We start from the raw sequence: 19,339 nt of genomic DNA on the forward strand, positions 1-19,339 counted from the left end.
TCTCTCAACTCTAGATCTGATTTTTACAGCCACACTTGAGACAATGATGTAAAACTTAACTTTTAATGGCTTAAACTAGCACTAAAATGTTTAACGTCTCACTTAGATTTCAAATGAAGTTTTTTCATCGTTCATGTTTACTAACTTGACAATCTGAGCTGTCCTGTTTTCCCAGGTGTTAAGTATCATTTAATTGGGAAATGAAAGCAGTAATAAAATTCTCAAACCTGAAATACCATTACTTTCCTATAAACACCTTACCGCCGGGCGCGGTGGCTCAAGCCTGTAATCCCAGCACTTTGGGAGGCCGAGACGGGCGGATCACGAGGTCAGGAGATCAAGACCATCCTGGCTAACACGGTGAAACCCCGTCTCTACTAAAAAATACAAAAAAAAAAAAACTAGCCGGGCGAGGTGGCGGGCGCCTGTAGTCCCAGCTACTCAGGAGGCTGAGGCAGGAGAATGGTGTAACCCGGGAGGCAGAGCTTGCAGTGAGCTGAGATCCGGCCACTGCACTCCAGCCTGGGCCACAGAGCGAGACTGCGTCTCAAAAAAAAAATAAAAAATAAAAAAAAAACACCTTACCATTATAGAAAATTTTCAATTATGTCAAAATCAGAAGGTGAAACTCTTAGCTTTCCATGTTACACCTGACTTAGTACTGCTCAAGTATGGTAAAAGTGTCCCGAGAACAATGTTCATAATATTTTTCATTGGCATCTTAATTGCATCATGTAGAAGTGGAAAACGTAGAGATAAAGAGCACAAGGCTTATAATTCTACAGTACAGATGGAGACAAAACTGCAATAAAAACATATTTGCAAGTCTAAAAGGAAAATTATAACCCAAGACGCATGGGGAAAAATATTTATGTGGAGTTTTTAATCCATATTAGAATTCAGTTGTTTTAACTTGACCATAAATTTAAACAGAAACCATCTTCTGAGACATACATTCTAATAAATGTATCAACAGTACTGATAGTCAACGAAGGGTCAATTTAAACTTATTAGTAACATTTCATTTTTCTATCCAACAGAAATCTATAGTGGTTTGCCCCATTACATATCTGAAACATTGTCTTATGAAAACAAAATGAAACAAAATTAAATAAAATTGAAGATAAAAATACTCTGGAAGCACAGGATATCTGACAAGAATCTTCAGCACAAAGCACATCTTTGAAAACGTGAAACGATGACTCTTTGGAGGACAATAGTTAAATATCCAAGAATCATCAGGTTTGAGAAATATTGCTTAATCACTTTCCAAAACACAGTTAGCTGCAAGAATTGAAGATTTCATTAAAACTACCAAGGTCATCATATTTATTGCATCTTTAGATTGCATTTTGAAACAGAAAATTAATAGTGCACCACAGCTTCACCAAAATATATATTTAGGGGCAGGGAGGACCTAAGATATTTATAAACAAAGTATAGACCGTATGTGCTTTTCGGAGGGGCTGAATTAAATATAACCAGCTGCCAACTTTGTGCTCTGACATACTTGAATTAGTGGGTATGTGTATACTAAATTCATTTATTTTTGTCTACAATAAATGAAATAAAAACACCACCCTATACAATCCACTATTAGCAGTGAGTACAACAGCAAAAAAATTATTGTACAATTTATACATACTAAAATATTTTCTTTCTCTAGAAATAACTCAGAACAAAACCTAATCATTGTAAGACTTAATCTGGGAAATCTCAAATTACAATAGGGAAAAACCAAATCAGGATGTGTACTTGAGCCCAAAACAAAGGTTCCTGGTCATAAGGCTAGAAGATTAGTAAGTGCAAGTGGTAGAATACAGCATGCTCAAATTGTATGCTTGGGTCTTTGTATATTTATCAAACCTTTAAATTAAGTAAGACTAGCTAAAGAAATGTCTTCAGAGCAAGATAACTGGGAATTCTGCATTTCTTTTGCCATTTTTGTTACCCAACTTACACAATGCGCAAAGTGCTAAGCAACACTACAAAAACACATTTACATCAACACTGAAGACCTGGGGAAATGAAATCCAACAATTTTATTTTAATGAGCTGTATTTTCTAAATTTTTGTTTTATTTTCCTGTTTTCATACAGTAAAGAAAACAAAACGCAGCACATTCACATTTTCCCGAGGAACTGTAAAGATGATCTCTACAGGGATAAACGTTGTAAAGCCTGAAGCTCAATCAACTGATGTTGAAAACTCTCAAAGGGAGTAAAGGCTTGATCTCAATGGTCTAGAACATGTACTGTAATTTAATAGAAGAGATGGTCGTCTTAATATTTAATGATTTAAAAGAACTTCCCAGTCCATGCGAAGAGTACAGTCCAAGAATAAATCAAATTTCTGAACGCACTTTATGCTACATATGTGTATACTTTGCGATCCTCAGGTGTTCGTGCCAAATATTCTCTCTCAATAAGTCCTTCAATACGTTTCTTAATAACAACTGGACTTGGTAAGAATCGAGCCTTCAACTGCTGAGTTACCTAAAAAAGAAAGTAGATAGCATTTTTATATAAATACATACAAATTCCTATCTTTCAACAGAACTGATATGTCATTTTAACACTGAGAGATTGAACTTTACTAACTGGATTAACAAAGCTAAAAGCACAGAAACTTTAAAAAGGTTCTGTTTGAAAATGTAATGTATGGTTACAACACACTTCCTCAAATCAGAATGTGAATGCTAAGGATAGTTGAATACATGAATTAGTTGGAATTATGTTAATGTGAGTATATGTCACCTATAGTTTAACTGTTTTGATGCTGTTATCTATTGACTTCTGGGTTACATTCAAAACTTACAGAACTTGGGTAGCCTATGTATTTAAGAACACAAACTCTGGACTCACAGTACCTGGATAAACTCAACTCTACCACTACTAGCTCTGGGACCCTGGCCCACTGGTGTGTACACTCAATGTGTTAACAGACATAATGCCGTAGAATAATAATGCCCAATCATAAGTGCTTCTGTTGTTCCAAGTACTATCAGGATTCTAAGTACTGTGCTACATATAATAATAAAACAGTAACTAAAGCAGCAGTCACAGTCTGTCTATGCACTATTCATCAGTCATTTTGCATGTATCAGTTTATGTTTTTTTTTTTTTGAGACGGAGTCTTGCTCTGTCGCCCAGGCTGGTGCAGTGGCATGATCTCCGCTCACTGCAAGCTCTGCCTCCTGGGTTCCCACTATTCTCCTGCCTCAGCCTCCCGAGTAGCTGGGACTACAGGCACCCACCATCACGCCCGGCTAACTTTTTGTATTTTTAGTAGAGACAGGGTTTCACCGTGTTAGCCAGGATGGTCTTGATCTCCTGACCTCGTGATCTGCCTGCCTCGGCCTCACAAAGTGCTGGGATTACAGGCATGAGCCACCGTGCCCGGCCTATTTCATGTTCTTAACTCTGCGAAGTTGTCTCATTTTACAAATGAGGAAAATATGCCAGAGAAGAAAACTGACATCAACAAGTAGTAAATAACAGAGCCAGCAGAGATGAATGCAAACCTTTCTGGCTTCAAAGTCCATGTTCTTCACTCAAATCCATCCGTGAGCCAGCTTTGCTTCTACTCTTGTTGATCAGCTCATTTCCCAAAGCCATAATGGATTGATAATTCTTTGAAATCTGAAAATTCAGCACTTCACTCTGCAACTACAATTTATCACCCTTCCAGGATTACCACTCCAGTATCTACAAACCCACCACCTGAGACCTCCCACCCTTTGCCCTTCTTTTCTTCCAGCCTATTAACAGCTCCTATAGACTTGCTCTCTCCCCTGTAACAGAGCCTAAACTGTATTCAAGATCACTTCAGCTGCACTCTCAACAGGACCTTCTACTCCTGATTCTTTTGGTCCTATCTCATAAACACTATTTGATTAAACCTATATTCTACATATACTGTATCATTATCAACCTACCACAGAGCTCTTTGCTGAGTAAAGATGTAGTTGTTACACCACTTGTGTACACCAGGAATCAGTAAACTGCAGTTACAGGCCAAATACACCCCACTATCTGTTTCTGTAAAATTTTACTGAAACACAGTCATATGTATTTATTTTTATTAATTTTTTTTGAGATGGAGTCTCACTCTGTCGCCCAGGCTGGAGTACAATGGCACGATCTCGGCTCACTGCAACCTCTGCCTCCCGGGTTCAAGCAATTCTCCTACCTCAGTCTCCCGAGTAGTTGCAATTACAGGCACCCACCACCATGCCCGGCTGATTTTTGTTATTTTTAGTAGACACGGGATTTCGCCATGTTGGTCAGGCTGGTCTTGAACTCCTGACCTCAGGTGATCCGCCTGCCTCGGCCTCCCAAAGTGCTGGGATTACAGGCATGAGCCACCGTGAGTCACATGCATTTATGTATTATCTATACCTGCTTTCATGCTACAATTGGCCATTTACAAAAACATCTGCCAATCTCTGGTGTGGACTGATAATACAAATTTACAGTATTCAAAAGTTCAGCAAGTTCCTGAGCACCATTCTTCGACAAGTATTATTTCAAATTTTTGACAATCCCCTTAAACACCTCAAACCCAGTCCTACACCAAGCTCATATCAGGTTTTACAGAGAGAAAATAAGCCATTTCAATTTGAAGTTCTTCAAATTCCCACCCTACACAGGTACATTCATCCATACTTACACCAAACCTTGCTTAGCACATACCCCTGCACCCTGCCCTGGGTTCTCAGGAAGAGGTATGTTCAGTGTCAGTACACTACCATCATCATGCTCCCTATACAATCCTCACATTTCCTTTTCTAGAATGTGGTATTGATCATTTCATCTCATTTCTTTCCATTTGTTTTTAAGGATCCCTTCCTTATTCTTTTTTTTTTTTTTTTGGAGACAGAGTCTCGCTCTGTCGCCCAGGCTGGAGTGCAGTGGCCGGATCTCAGCTCACTGCAAGCTCCGCCTCCCGGGTTTACGCCATTCTCCTGCCTCAGCCTCCTGAGTAGCTGGGACTACAGGCACCCGCCACCGTGCCCGGCTAGTTTTTTGTATTTTTTAGTAGAGACGGGGTTTCACCGTTAGCCAGGATGGTCTCGATCTCCTGACCCCGTGATCCGCCCGTCTCGGCCTCCCAAAGTGCTGGGATTACAGGCTTGAGCCACCGCGCCCAGCCCCCTTCCTTATTCTTAGGATATAAACATGCTCAGTATCCTCCCACTGTGGGGGGAAAAAAGCCCAGACCCTTCAACTCTACACTGAATCCTCTAATACTGCTCTCTCCGCCCTTTCCTTTGAGTCAATACTTCAAAGAATAAGCCACTCTTGGTGGTTTCCACCTCCATTTCCCTCTCAAGGCACTACCACTGGATATACTTTCACGAGTCCAATGAAAATGCCTGAGAAAGTTAACCTGTCACGTAATTGCTAAAGTGTTTATTCAACTTGGTTTTTCCATGATTTTTGATATTACTGACCACTCACTCCTTGTAATTCTCTTCCCTTGTCATAGGGCACTGACATTTTGTTTGCTTTTCCTCCTAAAGCAGTGTTCTCAAATTTGAAAAAACATCAGAATCACCCACACTTCGTGTTAAAAAACCAGACTGTTGGGCTCTATCCCCAGAGTTTCTGATTCAATTCTCAGGCTCTGGTGGAATCTAAGAATCTGTGTTTCTCATGAGTTCCCAGGTGATGCTGACGTAGCTACTCCAAGAACCACAGTGTTAAAACCAGTGCTCTAAAGAGTTTGTTAGTTGTTACACTCACTGTTGCTAAAATGATGAGGGAGGGGTCTATCCCATAGTTCTTTCTTGCTCTACATGCCAACACGGAGCAATTTAATCCACACCTATGGTTTTAACTGCATTCTTATATAGCTAATTCCCAATGCAACTTCTAGCCCTCTTGTCTATTGTCTTCCACCTTCCCCTGGATGTGCCAATATACAATAAAGTCAACTTGTACAAAACAATATTAAGTGACATCTGGACCACAGCGGCACATTACATTACTCTTGTCTTTTTGGTTAAAGAAACCAATCTCCATCTACTCATTCAAGCCAGAAACCTAAAAGGCGTCTTCAACTTCTCCCTCTCACTTCCCGTTATCAATCAGTAAAGCCTGTCAATTCTACTTCCCAATTATCTTGATTCAGCTTTCTACCCTCTACCAACACTTTACCCAGGTCCTAATCCTCTCCCACCTACCTTAATGGCCTCTTAAGGGGTCTTCCCCTCCTTAGTTCCCCAATTTGTAAAATGAAAGCATTTAATGAATGATAACCATTATTAATTTTTAGAAATAAAGGGAATTTGTTTACACAAAGGTATTAAATAGCAGTGAAAATTTTTTCTTAATACTTCATGTGACAATATTCTACTTATCATTTTTGTTATAAACACATTAGTTCTGGGAGGGTGCACATATTTGGATGTATCATTATGTTTAATTACCAAGTAAGTACCATACATTTAATAAGTGTTACATCACTAGAATTTCTTAATTGTAAAATTGTTTTTAAAATTAGTTGCATACAATAATTTTGTTAACAATGTTGTCTTCTATATTAGCCCAGTTGTGAAGAGTCCTCACCTCTGCTACTAGAACATTGTGCTGCATCTTCTTTCTAGATTTCATTATCCGCACTATAGCAGCTTCTATCTCATGTTTTCTGTCGTCGTCTACTTTCTGCCTTGTTTCCTTCCTCTCTGGGTCTGATTCACCTTGTTTGGCAGCAACTAAAATAGAAATAAAGACACTGATCATAAATGTAATTTTAAAATTTGGTTTATAAGCAAGTTTAATATAATTCAATGTAATCCACAGACAAAAATCAATTTCAGCCTCTGAATATACACACTTATTAACTCAAGTATACATTCAAAAAATGTCTCATTTAATGTTTACTTGAATACTAAATTATCCTTTTCAAAAATGAGGAATTTAACTTTGAGATAATAAAGTCAATTTTGTTTTTATGCAGACTATAATTTCTTATCTGGAAGAAAAATAGTAGCTGAAAATATTCAGTAGTAAAATTACCAGTAAATAATTTTCATTACTTATGACTGTCAGAGGTCAACTGATTATTTTATTACCATGGCTCCAAGTTAAAACTCACCAAAAGTATCTCAGATAGGTGAGTATCTGTTGTCTTACTAACTCAAAATGTAGCTGTAATCTCTAAGGTTTTATGCGGAGACAAGAGTATGTATTGCCAAGATTCAGTCAGTGAAATAAATAATTTAAAAGTACCACTAGGATGTCAGTTCCTAAAATCTCCTTGCCAAAAATCTCCCTAGAGTTCTGTTACCTAACCATTTCTTGCCGTATATTTTATTATGCTTTTTTATGTCACAACCTCATCACAAATTCATACCAGATTCCAATCTTTAGAAGTCTTACTCTATTCTTCCCTATAGTCTTCAAAGAGACTGCTAAGGGATTAAATACAGAATTCTTCTTCTCCTGCAACTCTGCTCCAAATGAAACAGCAGAAAAAGAAAACTGATGTTTTATTTGTTCATCAAAAGGAGATAGATGTGAAGTTTCTGGAAGTAGAAATTGTAAAATTGCAAAGCAGCACATGGGGCATTGCTGACTGAGGCATGGGCATAGATAGCCATGAGACAGCAGACTGTACAATTTAGAAGATCATTCTGGTGTGCATATCCATTCAGCTGTTTCTAATTAGAATCCTTTGGATAAAAATACTGCTTTCAGTGTCATTTCCCCAGTGTAAGATAATCAATATTTTAGTAAAAAAAAAAAAAAAAAGAAAAATCGATGAAAATAATCTACTAAGAATGATGCTTATGATGCTTCTCCTCAGAAGTTGATGTCATGAAAAAAAAAAAAAAGATAAGAGGTACTGGTTTAAATGGAACTAAAAAGACATAAAAGTTAAATGGAATATGGAAATCTTGAGGGAATCATGGATCCAAAAAGTGAGATGCAAAAGAAATTTTTGAGACAACTGAGGCAATATGGGTGTAAATAGATGACATGAAACTAATTTTCTTGGATATGATATAGGAGATGTGTGCTAAAGTTTTTTAGGGGGAAACTGTTGAGATATTTGTAAATTAACTTCAAACGCTGTAGCGCACACACACACACGGGTTCGTATACACACAGAGGAAGGCATGGAGGAACACAAAATTCTAATGACTGGTAAACGTAGTTAACAGCCATACTGATGTTCATTATGGTGCTTTTCACTTTGTGGATTTGAAAATAAAAAATACAAAGCTGCAGGGAAAAAAGTAATTGTTTAAACAATCCCTTTGGCTCATCTGGATTTGGTCACCTAAATAAGCGTCTTCTTAAATACCTGCAGAAAAACATAGATGCCAGATTGTGCTGATGATTCAAAATGAGTATTTTTTTTTTAAATGGGAGGGGAGGGACTCACTCTGGAGCCTAACACAATACTCCTCACTTGAGTGCAGCAGAAGGGGTTGCTGTGCATGTGCCTATACATGACCTATATGCATGCTGGGGGATGGAATTTGAGAAAGGCAGGTGGTGAAGACTGTCAACTCTGGAACCCCCCCAGATTAAAATTAATCTAATTTTTTTCAAAGGCAGTGTTATTTTGGTAATTCCTTTAACTTCTTTGCATGAACTTTTATCACTGGCTACAGTAAAAGCAGCATAAATAGGTAGGGTCTGAGTTGTTGAATATTTATGTTAGTGAGCCTTTGACAATAAAACCAATGTGGTCACAATGTTTACCACCAAACAGAAAATTCTGGCTTAAACTATGAGTAAGAGCCAAAATCATTTAAAAACCATTCCCAAGAAAAAAACATTGCTTCGTAGAATTTTATTGCTGAAAAGAACTTTTAAGCTCCTCTACTGAAATTCTTCATCATATATGTTTTGAACATAGCTAAAACACTATATACATGTACTCCAGAAACACACGTAAGGGTTTAACATGAAAATCTAAAAATCGATGAAGACTTTTTTTTAAAACATAATACTAATATCTGATATTATTATTGCTGGGCATGATAGAATGTGGGACAACAAAGACTGTTAACTTATTTAGGGTACAGTAGGGTGAGGGTAAGGTAATCCAGATAAATATTCCCATATATTTTCTTTTAATTCTAGGATGCAAATGAGCCCTAAAATCCAAAACTGGTATCTGCCCAAATGCATAAAGTAGTTATGTCTTGCATTGGAAGAAAAATAAATATTATTCCATGACACCCGCTAGTATAGTTTGCTTTCTTCTTAATATGTATTTATGTCAAGACATGGGCCAATCTTGGCTCATGCAGATTACTAAGATATAGTTTACAACTACAAGACAAAGGGGGCAAAACCCTGCCAGAGACACTACTCTGCTCTACAAAGTATACATACAAAACAAAAAGATCAAAATGAAAAAAAAAAAAATTTAAGTGTGCATATAAAGCTCTAGAATCCATGTAATCTGGTAATCAATTGTATATTAAACATTACTTTTTAAAAGACTATCATAATATACAATATAAGTAACTTTTTTAATATCAGTAAATCAGTCATTTAAAAGATCATCTTATTTATCTTAGGACACTGCTCTATTGCACACATATTTGGCTGTAATGAATATATTAGGACTAGGAAGCCTATCTAATACTAGTTTTTAAGCCAAGTAGCAATTAGTTTTAAACATCAATCAACAAGGGTGGAGTGTCTGTTTTCCCCTTTAAATACACAGAAAACAAGCATTCTACATTATGTTAAATACTTAATGAATAGAATTTTCACTATCAACTTATATGGCTCTATTAAAAATCATTCACATGAGTATCATTTCTGTTTTTAAATTAAAGATGATATGAGTTTTAAGATTTTGAAACAAAAAATATTTATCAAAATATAAATAGTAACATCCAAACATCAAACTTTTACATAGGTCTCCCAATTCTGAAAAACCTCTAAATCAGCTTTAAAAAGACTTCCACTGACTATTAGTTAACCAGTTAAAAACAATTTTAAGTACTAATAGGTTCATAAATTGTATTCTATTTGTTAAAAAACATGGAAAGAAGTGCTTTGTTCACACCATAAATTACTTTTTAAAATGTTTACTGTACTTGGATTCAAATGCATTTTGATACAAATACTTATCAACAAAAGCTGCTTTTTTTCTTAAGCCTAAATACCATGCAGCACCAGAAAAGAAGTATTTTTTGAAGACAGAAATCCAACAGATGAGATTTTTTTTCTAAAGAGAAAAATACATAATTTTTTGAGAGGAAAAATGTAATTCCAGATACCTGTTTGAATCTTGACTCTGTGTAGTTTGGATGTGAATTGATCATTAACTGTAAATATATGACCATTTTCTATTTCCTTTGATTTGGGTTCTTTTGTTAGAACCCGCTGTGTTGGTTTACCACAGGCGAGGGACTGTAGGGCTCTAACAAGCTCTCTTTCAGGGATATCTGTCTCTTGCTGAATTTCCTGAAATTTCATCAGATTAACATAATTAGACTTTTTGAAAGATTAAAGTTAGTTAATTAGCAAGTAAACTGACCAAGCAGTAGATAAAAAGAGGTAATTCCATTAAATAAATAATGCACAAAAAAGAATTATCTTGAGTATTATGACACATCATTAAAATCTCATTATTTGAACAAACTAGAGGAAAGGGTGATTCAAATTATAAAATATTAAAAAGACAAGTAACTTTTTTGTTTCAGGAGATACAATGGTTAATCTAAAAATATTATCCAGCAGACATTATCAGGAACCTGCTTTAACATTTAGTTTTGTAAAAATAAAGTGTTAACCAACATATAATTGCTAATTTTAGAAATATTTTATAGTCTCCCATCCAAGTTTATCCATACTCCTCTTTTGCTTAGTAATTTCTTTCATAGAAAAAAGGAAGATAAGCCTGAGCTCAGGCCTTCTACCATACAACAAAAATTTACCATCCAAACTGACCATATGTATGCTTCAATGACCAAATGAAGAAAAAAAAAAAACCCTGGAAATTACGTTAAACATAAAAATCAACAAGCAATCTGCGTTGAAGTTCAGGTGATAATCTTTTCTGCATATTATGGTATGAATAAAATGTAATACTAGGGGAGAAAAAGCAGCTCGGTAAAGAATGCTGTGTAATTTTAAATTCACTATTGTGTTATGTCAGTGGGACGGCAAGAAAACTGTAGTTATATGATTTAGTCTCTACATGTCTATAGTGATACGTGATTTTGAGTTTTAAAAGTCTTGACACTAGGATTTATTGCTTTGATAAACTGTATACAGCTGTCTCTTTCTCAAAAGCAGCTTACAAAGAGTGGGCATGAAGATGGTGATATTCAGATTATATGAGTAACTGATCTGGAGAGTCATTCTGTCTAGAGAAGTCTTTGAGCAACAGTTCTGTTCTTCTAAAAAACTGTCAGGTAAGCAAGGATTCAGAGAAATGTGATTTTCAGTGATTCTGCATATTCATTTTCTTCAAATAATCTCTAGTTATATCTACCTACTTTAGGCATTTCAAATACTGTAAATGTTAATCCCAGAAAACAGGTGCTATTATTAGAATGAAGATGTTTATTATTATATACACGCTAAAAGTGATTTATTTACATATTTTAGTTATTGCTTAATCATATTCAATGAACCAGAAATACCTTAGGTGATATTTTAAAATTACAGATCATTCCCAGAGGTAACTATCATCAAAAGTATTTTATAAAAGTCAGTCCTCAAACCTTATAGTGGGGAATTCTTAGCTGCCTTAGAATGAAATGTCCCTAAAGTCATAAGGTTGTACATATAATGAGAGAGTTAAGCGTAACAGTAGTATACTAGACATCTTTCTATTTAGAGTTAGGAACAAGATAAGGATGCCTATCTTTACTATTACTATTCTACCTGCACTCTGCCTTTTCCTATTCATTATATATACACATGAATACAAGTATATGCATATACATGAATGTATGTGAACACATCCACCTATACAACAGTATTAGTGTTAAATGAGATCATAACATGAATTTTTGTATTAATTTCTTCAGATTTTTCCGCTTGCAAAAAGAGATTAAAGCTACAAGGAATTCCACAGTACTGTTCTATCACGACACAAGTGGAGATTGAGACTGGATCCAATGTTCTGTTGGTACATGCATTTCTGACTGAGCACAAAAACCTGTTTTTCAGAAGCAAATTTCTAGAAATGCACTTGCTTCCTCAAAGTTATAAATATTTTATATTTGTGCCAGGCATGGTGGCTCATGCCTGTAATCCCAGCACTTTGGGAGGCCAAGGTGGGAAAATCACTTGAGCCCAAGAATTCAAAATCAGCCTGCTAAACACAGCAAGATCTGCTCTCTACCAAACATTTTAAAACTAGCCTGTAGTCCCAGCTACTCATAAGGCTAAGGTGGGAGGATGGCTTGAACCTGGGAGGTCGAGGTTGCAGTGAGACATGATAACACCACTACACTCCAGTGTGGGCAAGAATGAGACCCTGTCTCAAAAATTTTTTTTTTTGGTATTTGATAAATACTAATGAACTACTTTCAAACTGCTTAACAATTTAACCCCCCACAACAGTAGTACATGAATATCCACTCCCTTATACCTTCTTCAATACCAGATTTTCTTTTGCTCATATGTTTGGCTAAAAATGAAATCTCATTATTTTAATTTGTACTTCTCCATGACCACTATGGGAAAAAACATTTTTATATTTACAGGATATCTGTAATCTTCTATGCTTTCTCTATCTGTATTCCTTGCATGTTTTTATACTCAATTGTTTCTCTTTATACTGATTTAACTGATGCTTTTTATAGATTATGGTTTTCAATTTTTATACATTATAAATAATTTCTCCTAGTCTCTATTTTTAACTTAATATATCTCATCATATAGATGTTATCACTTATGTGGTTACATCTGTTAGTCTTTTACTTTGTTATTTTTGTAATAAATTTTTTTTTACATACTTTTATTTTTTTTTTTTTTTTTTTTTTTTGAGGCGAAGTCTCGCTCTGTCGCCCGGACTGGAGTGCAGTGGCCGGATCTCAGCTCACTGCAAGCTCCGCCTCCCAGGTTCACGCCATTCTCCTGCCTCAGCCTCCGGAGCAGCTGGGACTACAGGCGCCCGCCACCTCGCCCGGCTAGTTTTTGTATTTTTAGTAGAGACGGGGTTTCACCATGTTAGCCAGGATGGTCTCGATCTCCTGACCTCGTGATCCGCCCGTCTCGGCCTCCCAAAGTGCTGGGATTACAGGCTTGAGCCACCGCGCCCGGCCTTTTTGTAATAAATTTTTAAAAGACATTTCTCACATTAAGGTTACCAAAATACTCAAAATTTTCTTTTATTATTTATATAGATTTGCAATTATATTTAGATTTTCACACTTATCTGGAATTTTGTATTTGATGTGATCCATGGAATTGAGGTCTTAATACTACCATCTTCTCACTCCCACAAATAAAAAAACAATTAAATTCAGTTTTTAGAAATGACAAATTTGAGATCTGGCAAGGTGGCCGAATAGTTAATAGCTCAGGTTTGCAGCTCTCAGTGAGACTAACGCAAAAGGCAGGTGATTTCTGCATTTCCAACTGAGGTACCTGGTTCATCTCAATGGGATTGGTTAGACAGTGGGTGTAGCCCACAGAGTGTGAGGAGAAGCAGGGCAGGGCATCACCTCACCTGGGAAGCACAAGGGGCCAGGGAATTCCCTCCCCCAGCCAAGGGAAGCCCTGAGGGACTGTGCTATCCAGCCCAGCTACTATGCTTTGCCCAGTTTTTGCAACCCGCAGACCAGGAGATTCCCTTGTGTGCCTACACCACCAGGGTCCTGGGTTTCTAGCACAAAACTGGGTGGCTGTTTGGGCAGATACCAAGTTAGCTGTAGGAGTTTTTCATATCCCAGTGCCACCTGGAACCCCAGCGAGACAGAACCATTCACTCCCCTGGAAAGGGGGCTGAAGCCAGGGAGCCAAGTGGTCTTACTCAGCGGGTCCCACCCCGACACAGTCCAGCAGGCAAGCTAAGACCCACTGGGTTGAAATTCTCGCTGCCAGCACAGCAGTCTGAAGTCGACCTGGGACACTCAAGTGTGGTGGGGGGAGGGGTGTTCACCATTACTGAGGCTTGAGTAAGCGGTTTTCCCCTCACAGTGTAAACAAAGCCTCCAGGAAGTTCAAACTGGGCAGGTGGCAAAGCTGCTGTGGCCAAACTGCCTCTCTAGACTCCTCCTCACTGGGCAGGGCATCTCGGAAAGAAAGGCAGCAGCCTGAGTCATGGGTTTGTAAATAAAACTCCCATCTCCCCTGGGACAGAGCACCTGAGGGAAGGGGCAGCTATGGGCCCAGCTTCAGAAGAATTAAACATTCCTGCCTGCCGGCTCTGAAGAGAGCAGTGGACCTCACAGCACGGCACTCCAGCTCTGCGAAGGAACAGACTGCCTCCTCAAGTGGGTCCCTGACCCCCATGCCTCCTGACAGGAGACACCTCCCAGCAGGGGTCAACAGACACCTCACACAGGAGACCTCTGACTGGCATCCCTCTGGGACAAAGCTTCCAGAGGAAGGAGCAGGCAGCAGTCTTTGCTGTTCTGCAGCCTCCACTGGTGATACCTAGGCAAACAGGGTCCAGAGTGGATCTCCAGCAAACTGCAGCAGACCTGCAGAAGAGAGGCCTGACTGTTCGCTAAACAGCCTTCAATTTTAACTTGCTAACTGTGTTAATTCAAACTTTCTATATCCCCCTTTTCAACTGTCTGGTTAGTCAATAAATTTGTAAGGGATTTCCATGATTCTAGAGTTGTCTACTTTCCCTTGTACTTTCATCTTCCTTTTCATATTGTGAAGTTATGTCACTAATGATTGGTATAAATTATTGATGAATATCAAATATTACTGTTAAGTTTTCTATTTAAATTCTGACATTAATCGTGCTATTGTCCATAGTTTTTAAATTTCAGACTCATTCTCATAAAATAAAAAATAAAGAACATTAGGAAAAATACGTATTAATAGTTCTTATCCATACCTCTTTCAAAAACCCACTGCTAATTACTAAAGTCCAAGGTATAGACTACCACTGTATGTATTTCCTATTTTTAGCTGTTCTAAATCACAATAAACTTACCTTTATCCATTCAAAAAACATGAAAAGAAAAAACCTCAGCAGCAGCCTGACTACTAGATTAAATATGACACTACAAATTAATGCCACCTGTTGTAGCCGGCTTCTATGACAGCACGTAATAATCCTGGTATATGTTAATCTTGTGTGGTCCTCTCACTCTATCAGGGCTGACTTGGGCAACCAAGAAAATGAGAAGTGACACTAGATGTCTTCCAGGGAAAGATAAAAAAAGGCCCTGTAGGTTCTGCCTGGGTCTTCTGGATAGCTCACTCTTGGGAAAACCAGCCACCAAGATTTGAGGACAAAGAGCTACATGAAAAGGCCCATGTGGAGAGAAACTAAGGCCGCTTAACAACATCCAGAAGAAAGTTGCCAGCCATGTGAACCACCTTGGAAGTGTATTCTTCAGCTCCAGTCAAACCGTTAGATGACCAAAACCCCAGACAACATCTAAATGCAACCTCATGAACCCCAAGCCAGAAGTACCCAACTGAGTATCTTCTGAATCCCTAACCCACAGAAACCATGAGAGATAATACATTGTTAGTGGTTGTTTTAAATCACTAACTTTTAAACAATACACCATCTTACTGAACTCATAGAGCATATTCAAAACTAAAAGTTCACTTTCCTTTAAATTATTACAATTAAATACTTTTAACTATCTCCACTAATTTGTGGAGGTGATTTCTGTAAAAAAGTGGCTAATAAAACATAAGCAATGGACTGTAGAGAAACAGATGATGTGACCAAAGATGCATTTCTTGTGCCTTCTCACAATGCCCCAGATTTGAGGTGTCAGCAGCCAGAAGGCTTTGGAGCCATACACATGGCATTCTATATACACGACAATCCGTTTTTGCTTTGTGACTTAGCTAAAGTTGGAAAACTTAGAGATTTTTCTACTTAATTTTAACTTTCCATCTAATAACTGCTCATTAGCATCAATGATCCCAAGTCAGATGGGAAAGGGAAAAGCTTGAACCACTAAAATTTCCAACAATTCCGACAATAGCTTTAAAAAATGAATTTGTATTTTTGATTATCTCATTATTTTTACCAGTTCTTTATACGCCAGGACTCTGAAAACCAACTCTTGCATTTACCAAGTAGCTAATTTGGTTTAAAATATATTATCCATTAAGAGCTGCAGATTAAAAAATGACTATACAAAAACAGCTGTTAGAGATAATTTAATTCCACCTCCGTTTGAAAAGCCTAGGTTTGAATAAGGTACTCAATGCTTGCTTAATCAATATTCTTGGGACTCAATCAAATATAACTTGTGCTTGAAAATCAAGGTTATAATAAAAGAAAAATAAAAGTTAAAAAAAAAAAAGTTATTCCCTGGGTAAGACTCACATGGAAATACATGAGAAAAACCTCTCAATTTAGCAATTGAGCTACTAAAATACCTATATTTCAAGCATTCCCTTTAAATATATCACATAAAAATGTTGCTCTGTTAATTACACTAATTTCCATACTCTCGCATAAATGGGACACATAAATGGGAGTATGGACGTGAATATTAAATAGGCCTGGAACTTACTCTTGCTCTTAATTTCAAACATACTATTTTTTTTCCTGTGTTCACCTGTATATGAAAATTTTCAAAAGTTTTCAATTAAGTACAAATATGGAATTTTAAGAGTCTTTCAAAATGTTCATTCATTACCTTAAATTTAAACTTAATATGAATCACATGACCTTCATTTTAACCCCAAAACACCCTTTAAATGTACAGGAAATGACTAATTGGATTTAATGTAATCAAATCATATTTTAATTGCAAGAAAAGGAAAAGAAAAAATAAAAAACATATTATAACGTTAGTTACTCTAATGAAACAATATGGGTGCGAAGAGAAAAATGACTGCACTATCAAGACAGCATAAAACTGGCATACAGACAGACATAGAAATCAATGAAACGGATCAGACAGCATAAAAATAGACCCACCCATATATGATCAATTGATTGTTAAATAATGACGACAAGGTAATTCAGTGGGAAAAAATAGTGCCTTCAACAAATGATGCTGGAACCAACAACTGACTGCGTGAGGGGAAATGTATCTTAATCCTTACCTTATACTATATAAAAAAATTAACTTAAAATTCATTGTAGACATAAATGTAAAAGCTAAAATTATAAACTACTGAAAAAAATAAAAGTAAATTGCTAAAATTTCAGGGTAGGTAATAATTTCTTAGGACTTAAAGCACAAACTACAAAAAGTAAAGTGATAAACTGGACTTTTTCAGTATTTTAAAACTCTGTTCTTCAAAAGACACTATTAAGAAAATGAAAAGGCAAGCAACAGACTGAAAAAAATACTCACAGCACATATATCTGATGAAGGACTTATATCCAGAATTTATAAAGGACTTTTACAATGTAGTAAGAAAACAACCCAAAAAAGATAAACGCTTCACCAAACAAGATATATCAGTGGCATATTAACACATAAAAGATGCTCAACATCATTAAAAAAAAAAAAGAAAATTAAATCCAAAATGAGACACAATTACACACCAACTAAAGTGGCTCAAAATCTAAAGACTGTGGAGGATGTAGAGCGACTGGACCTTCTTGCATTGCTGGCAAATATGAGAACTGGTATAGCTGCATTGGAATACAGTTTGGCAGTTTCTTAAAATGTTAAACACTTAGCTCTACTTGTAACAGCCTAAATCCAGTATCAACCCAAATGCCCATCAACAGGTGAACTGACAAAAGGATTAAAGCATACAGACAATATGTATGATTCCATTTACATCAAAGTCTTAAAAAACCAAAACTAATTTATAGTGATATAAAGCAGGTCACTGGCTCTCTGGGGCTCGAGGTGGTAGGAGGGAATGAACTGGCAAGGTGTACAAAGCAATTCTGGAGGTAATGCTCTATATTTTTGGGCAATAGCCTTGTGATAGTAGTTACACAGGTGCACTCATTTAAAACTCATCAAATTGTCTACTTATATAAGGTACGTTTTATATAAAAATACTTCTATAAATTTAAAAATAATAAAACACAATTCAATAAATGTATGATGTTCATACAGTTCCATGATCCATTTTACAGTTTTCTCTACAGGTATCCAAAGAGACTCTCTAAGGGTTACTCAAATAAGAAACAAGTAACGAGTTAGAAACAACACAGTTAAAATGTATATAACCACAATCCATACCTCAAATGTGTATTTTTCTCTATTATTAAAGAGCATTAATATGGTCATCTGGAAAGTGGAAACTTGCAATATGTGCTTCCGTGTATTAGAGCCAGTTACTTGTGCACCTCCAACACCAACTTCAGATCCATCTTCCTGTTTCATTTTTTAAAAAATATAAACAAAGATACAATCATTTCCTGGTAACATTTATGTACCTATGTGTGTACATATGTATGTATGTATGTTACAGGGTCTCACTTTGTCATCCAGTCTGCAGTTCAGTGGCACAAACATGGTTCACTGCAGCTTCAACCTCCTGGGCTCAAGCAATCTTCCTGCCTCAGCCTCCCGAGTAACTAGGACCACGGATGTGCACTACCACGCCCAGCTAATTTTTGTATTTGCTGTAGAGACCAGGTTTTGCCATGCTGCCCATGCTGGTCTCAAACTAACAGGCTCCAGTGATTTGGCCGCCTTGGACTCACAAAGTGCTGGGATTACAGGCATGAGCCACCACACCTGACCAATTTCCTGGTAACTTTAACAGCATGTTTCAGAAACAGGTCCCATAATCTCCATCCTCCCCCTCAAAAAACACTATGTAACTTATTTCTATAAAGGAAATCTTTTTTTTTTTTTTTTTTTTAAGACAGAGTCTTGCTCTGTCGCCCAGGCTGGAGTGCAGTGGCGCGATCTTGGCTCACTGCAAGCTCCGCCTCCTGGGTTCATGCCATTCTCCTGCCTCTCACGCCCGGCTAATTTTTTGTATTTTTAGTAGAGATGGGGTTTCACCATGTTAGCGTGTTAGCCAGGAGAGTCTTGATCTCCTGACCTCCTGATCCGCCCGTCTCGGCCTCCCAAAGTGCTGGGATTACAGGCGTGAGCCATCGCACCCGGCTCGGAAATCTACTTTTTAAAATGTGTGTGTGTACACACACACACACCATACCACACCACACACACACACACACAGTATTTAGGACTGTCTCCTGTCCCCCCACTGTGAATATTTTAATGTTATCTGAGCAAGTAACTAATCAATTCCCTATATTTAAT

The 19,339-nt window shown here is 37.1% G+C and overlaps 1 protein-coding gene across 3 annotated transcripts in view; it reads right to left on the bottom strand.

Annotated features, from left to right (window-relative positions):
• Window positions 1-866: 866 nt before the first annotated feature.
• CUL3 (cullin 3) overlaps window positions 867-19,339 on the bottom strand; it is a 93,365-nt gene continuing 74,892 nt past the window's right edge. For all 3 annotated transcript variants that reach the window (XM_011951919.1, XM_011951920.1, XM_011951918.1), the window contains exons 13-16: window positions 18,302-18,436; window positions 10,256-10,442; window positions 6,573-6,718; window positions 867-2,495 (exon numbers count right to left, since the gene is read on the bottom strand). In XM_011951919.1, the coding sequence (XP_011807309.1) occupies window positions 2,364-2,495; window positions 6,573-6,718; window positions 10,256-10,442; window positions 18,302-18,436 (600 nt within the window). In that variant the 3' untranslated portion in view covers window positions 867-2,363. The remainder of the gene's footprint in view (window positions 2,496-6,572; window positions 6,719-10,255; window positions 10,443-18,301; window positions 18,437-19,339) is intronic.

Source organism: Colobus angolensis, unplaced genomic scaffold (assembly GCF_000951035.1).
Source record: "Colobus angolensis palliatus isolate OR3802 unplaced genomic scaffold, Cang.pa_1.0 Scaffold33, whole genome shotgun sequence".
In the NCBI taxonomy this organism is placed as follows: domain Eukaryota; kingdom Metazoa; phylum Chordata; class Mammalia; order Primates; family Cercopithecidae; genus Colobus; species Colobus angolensis.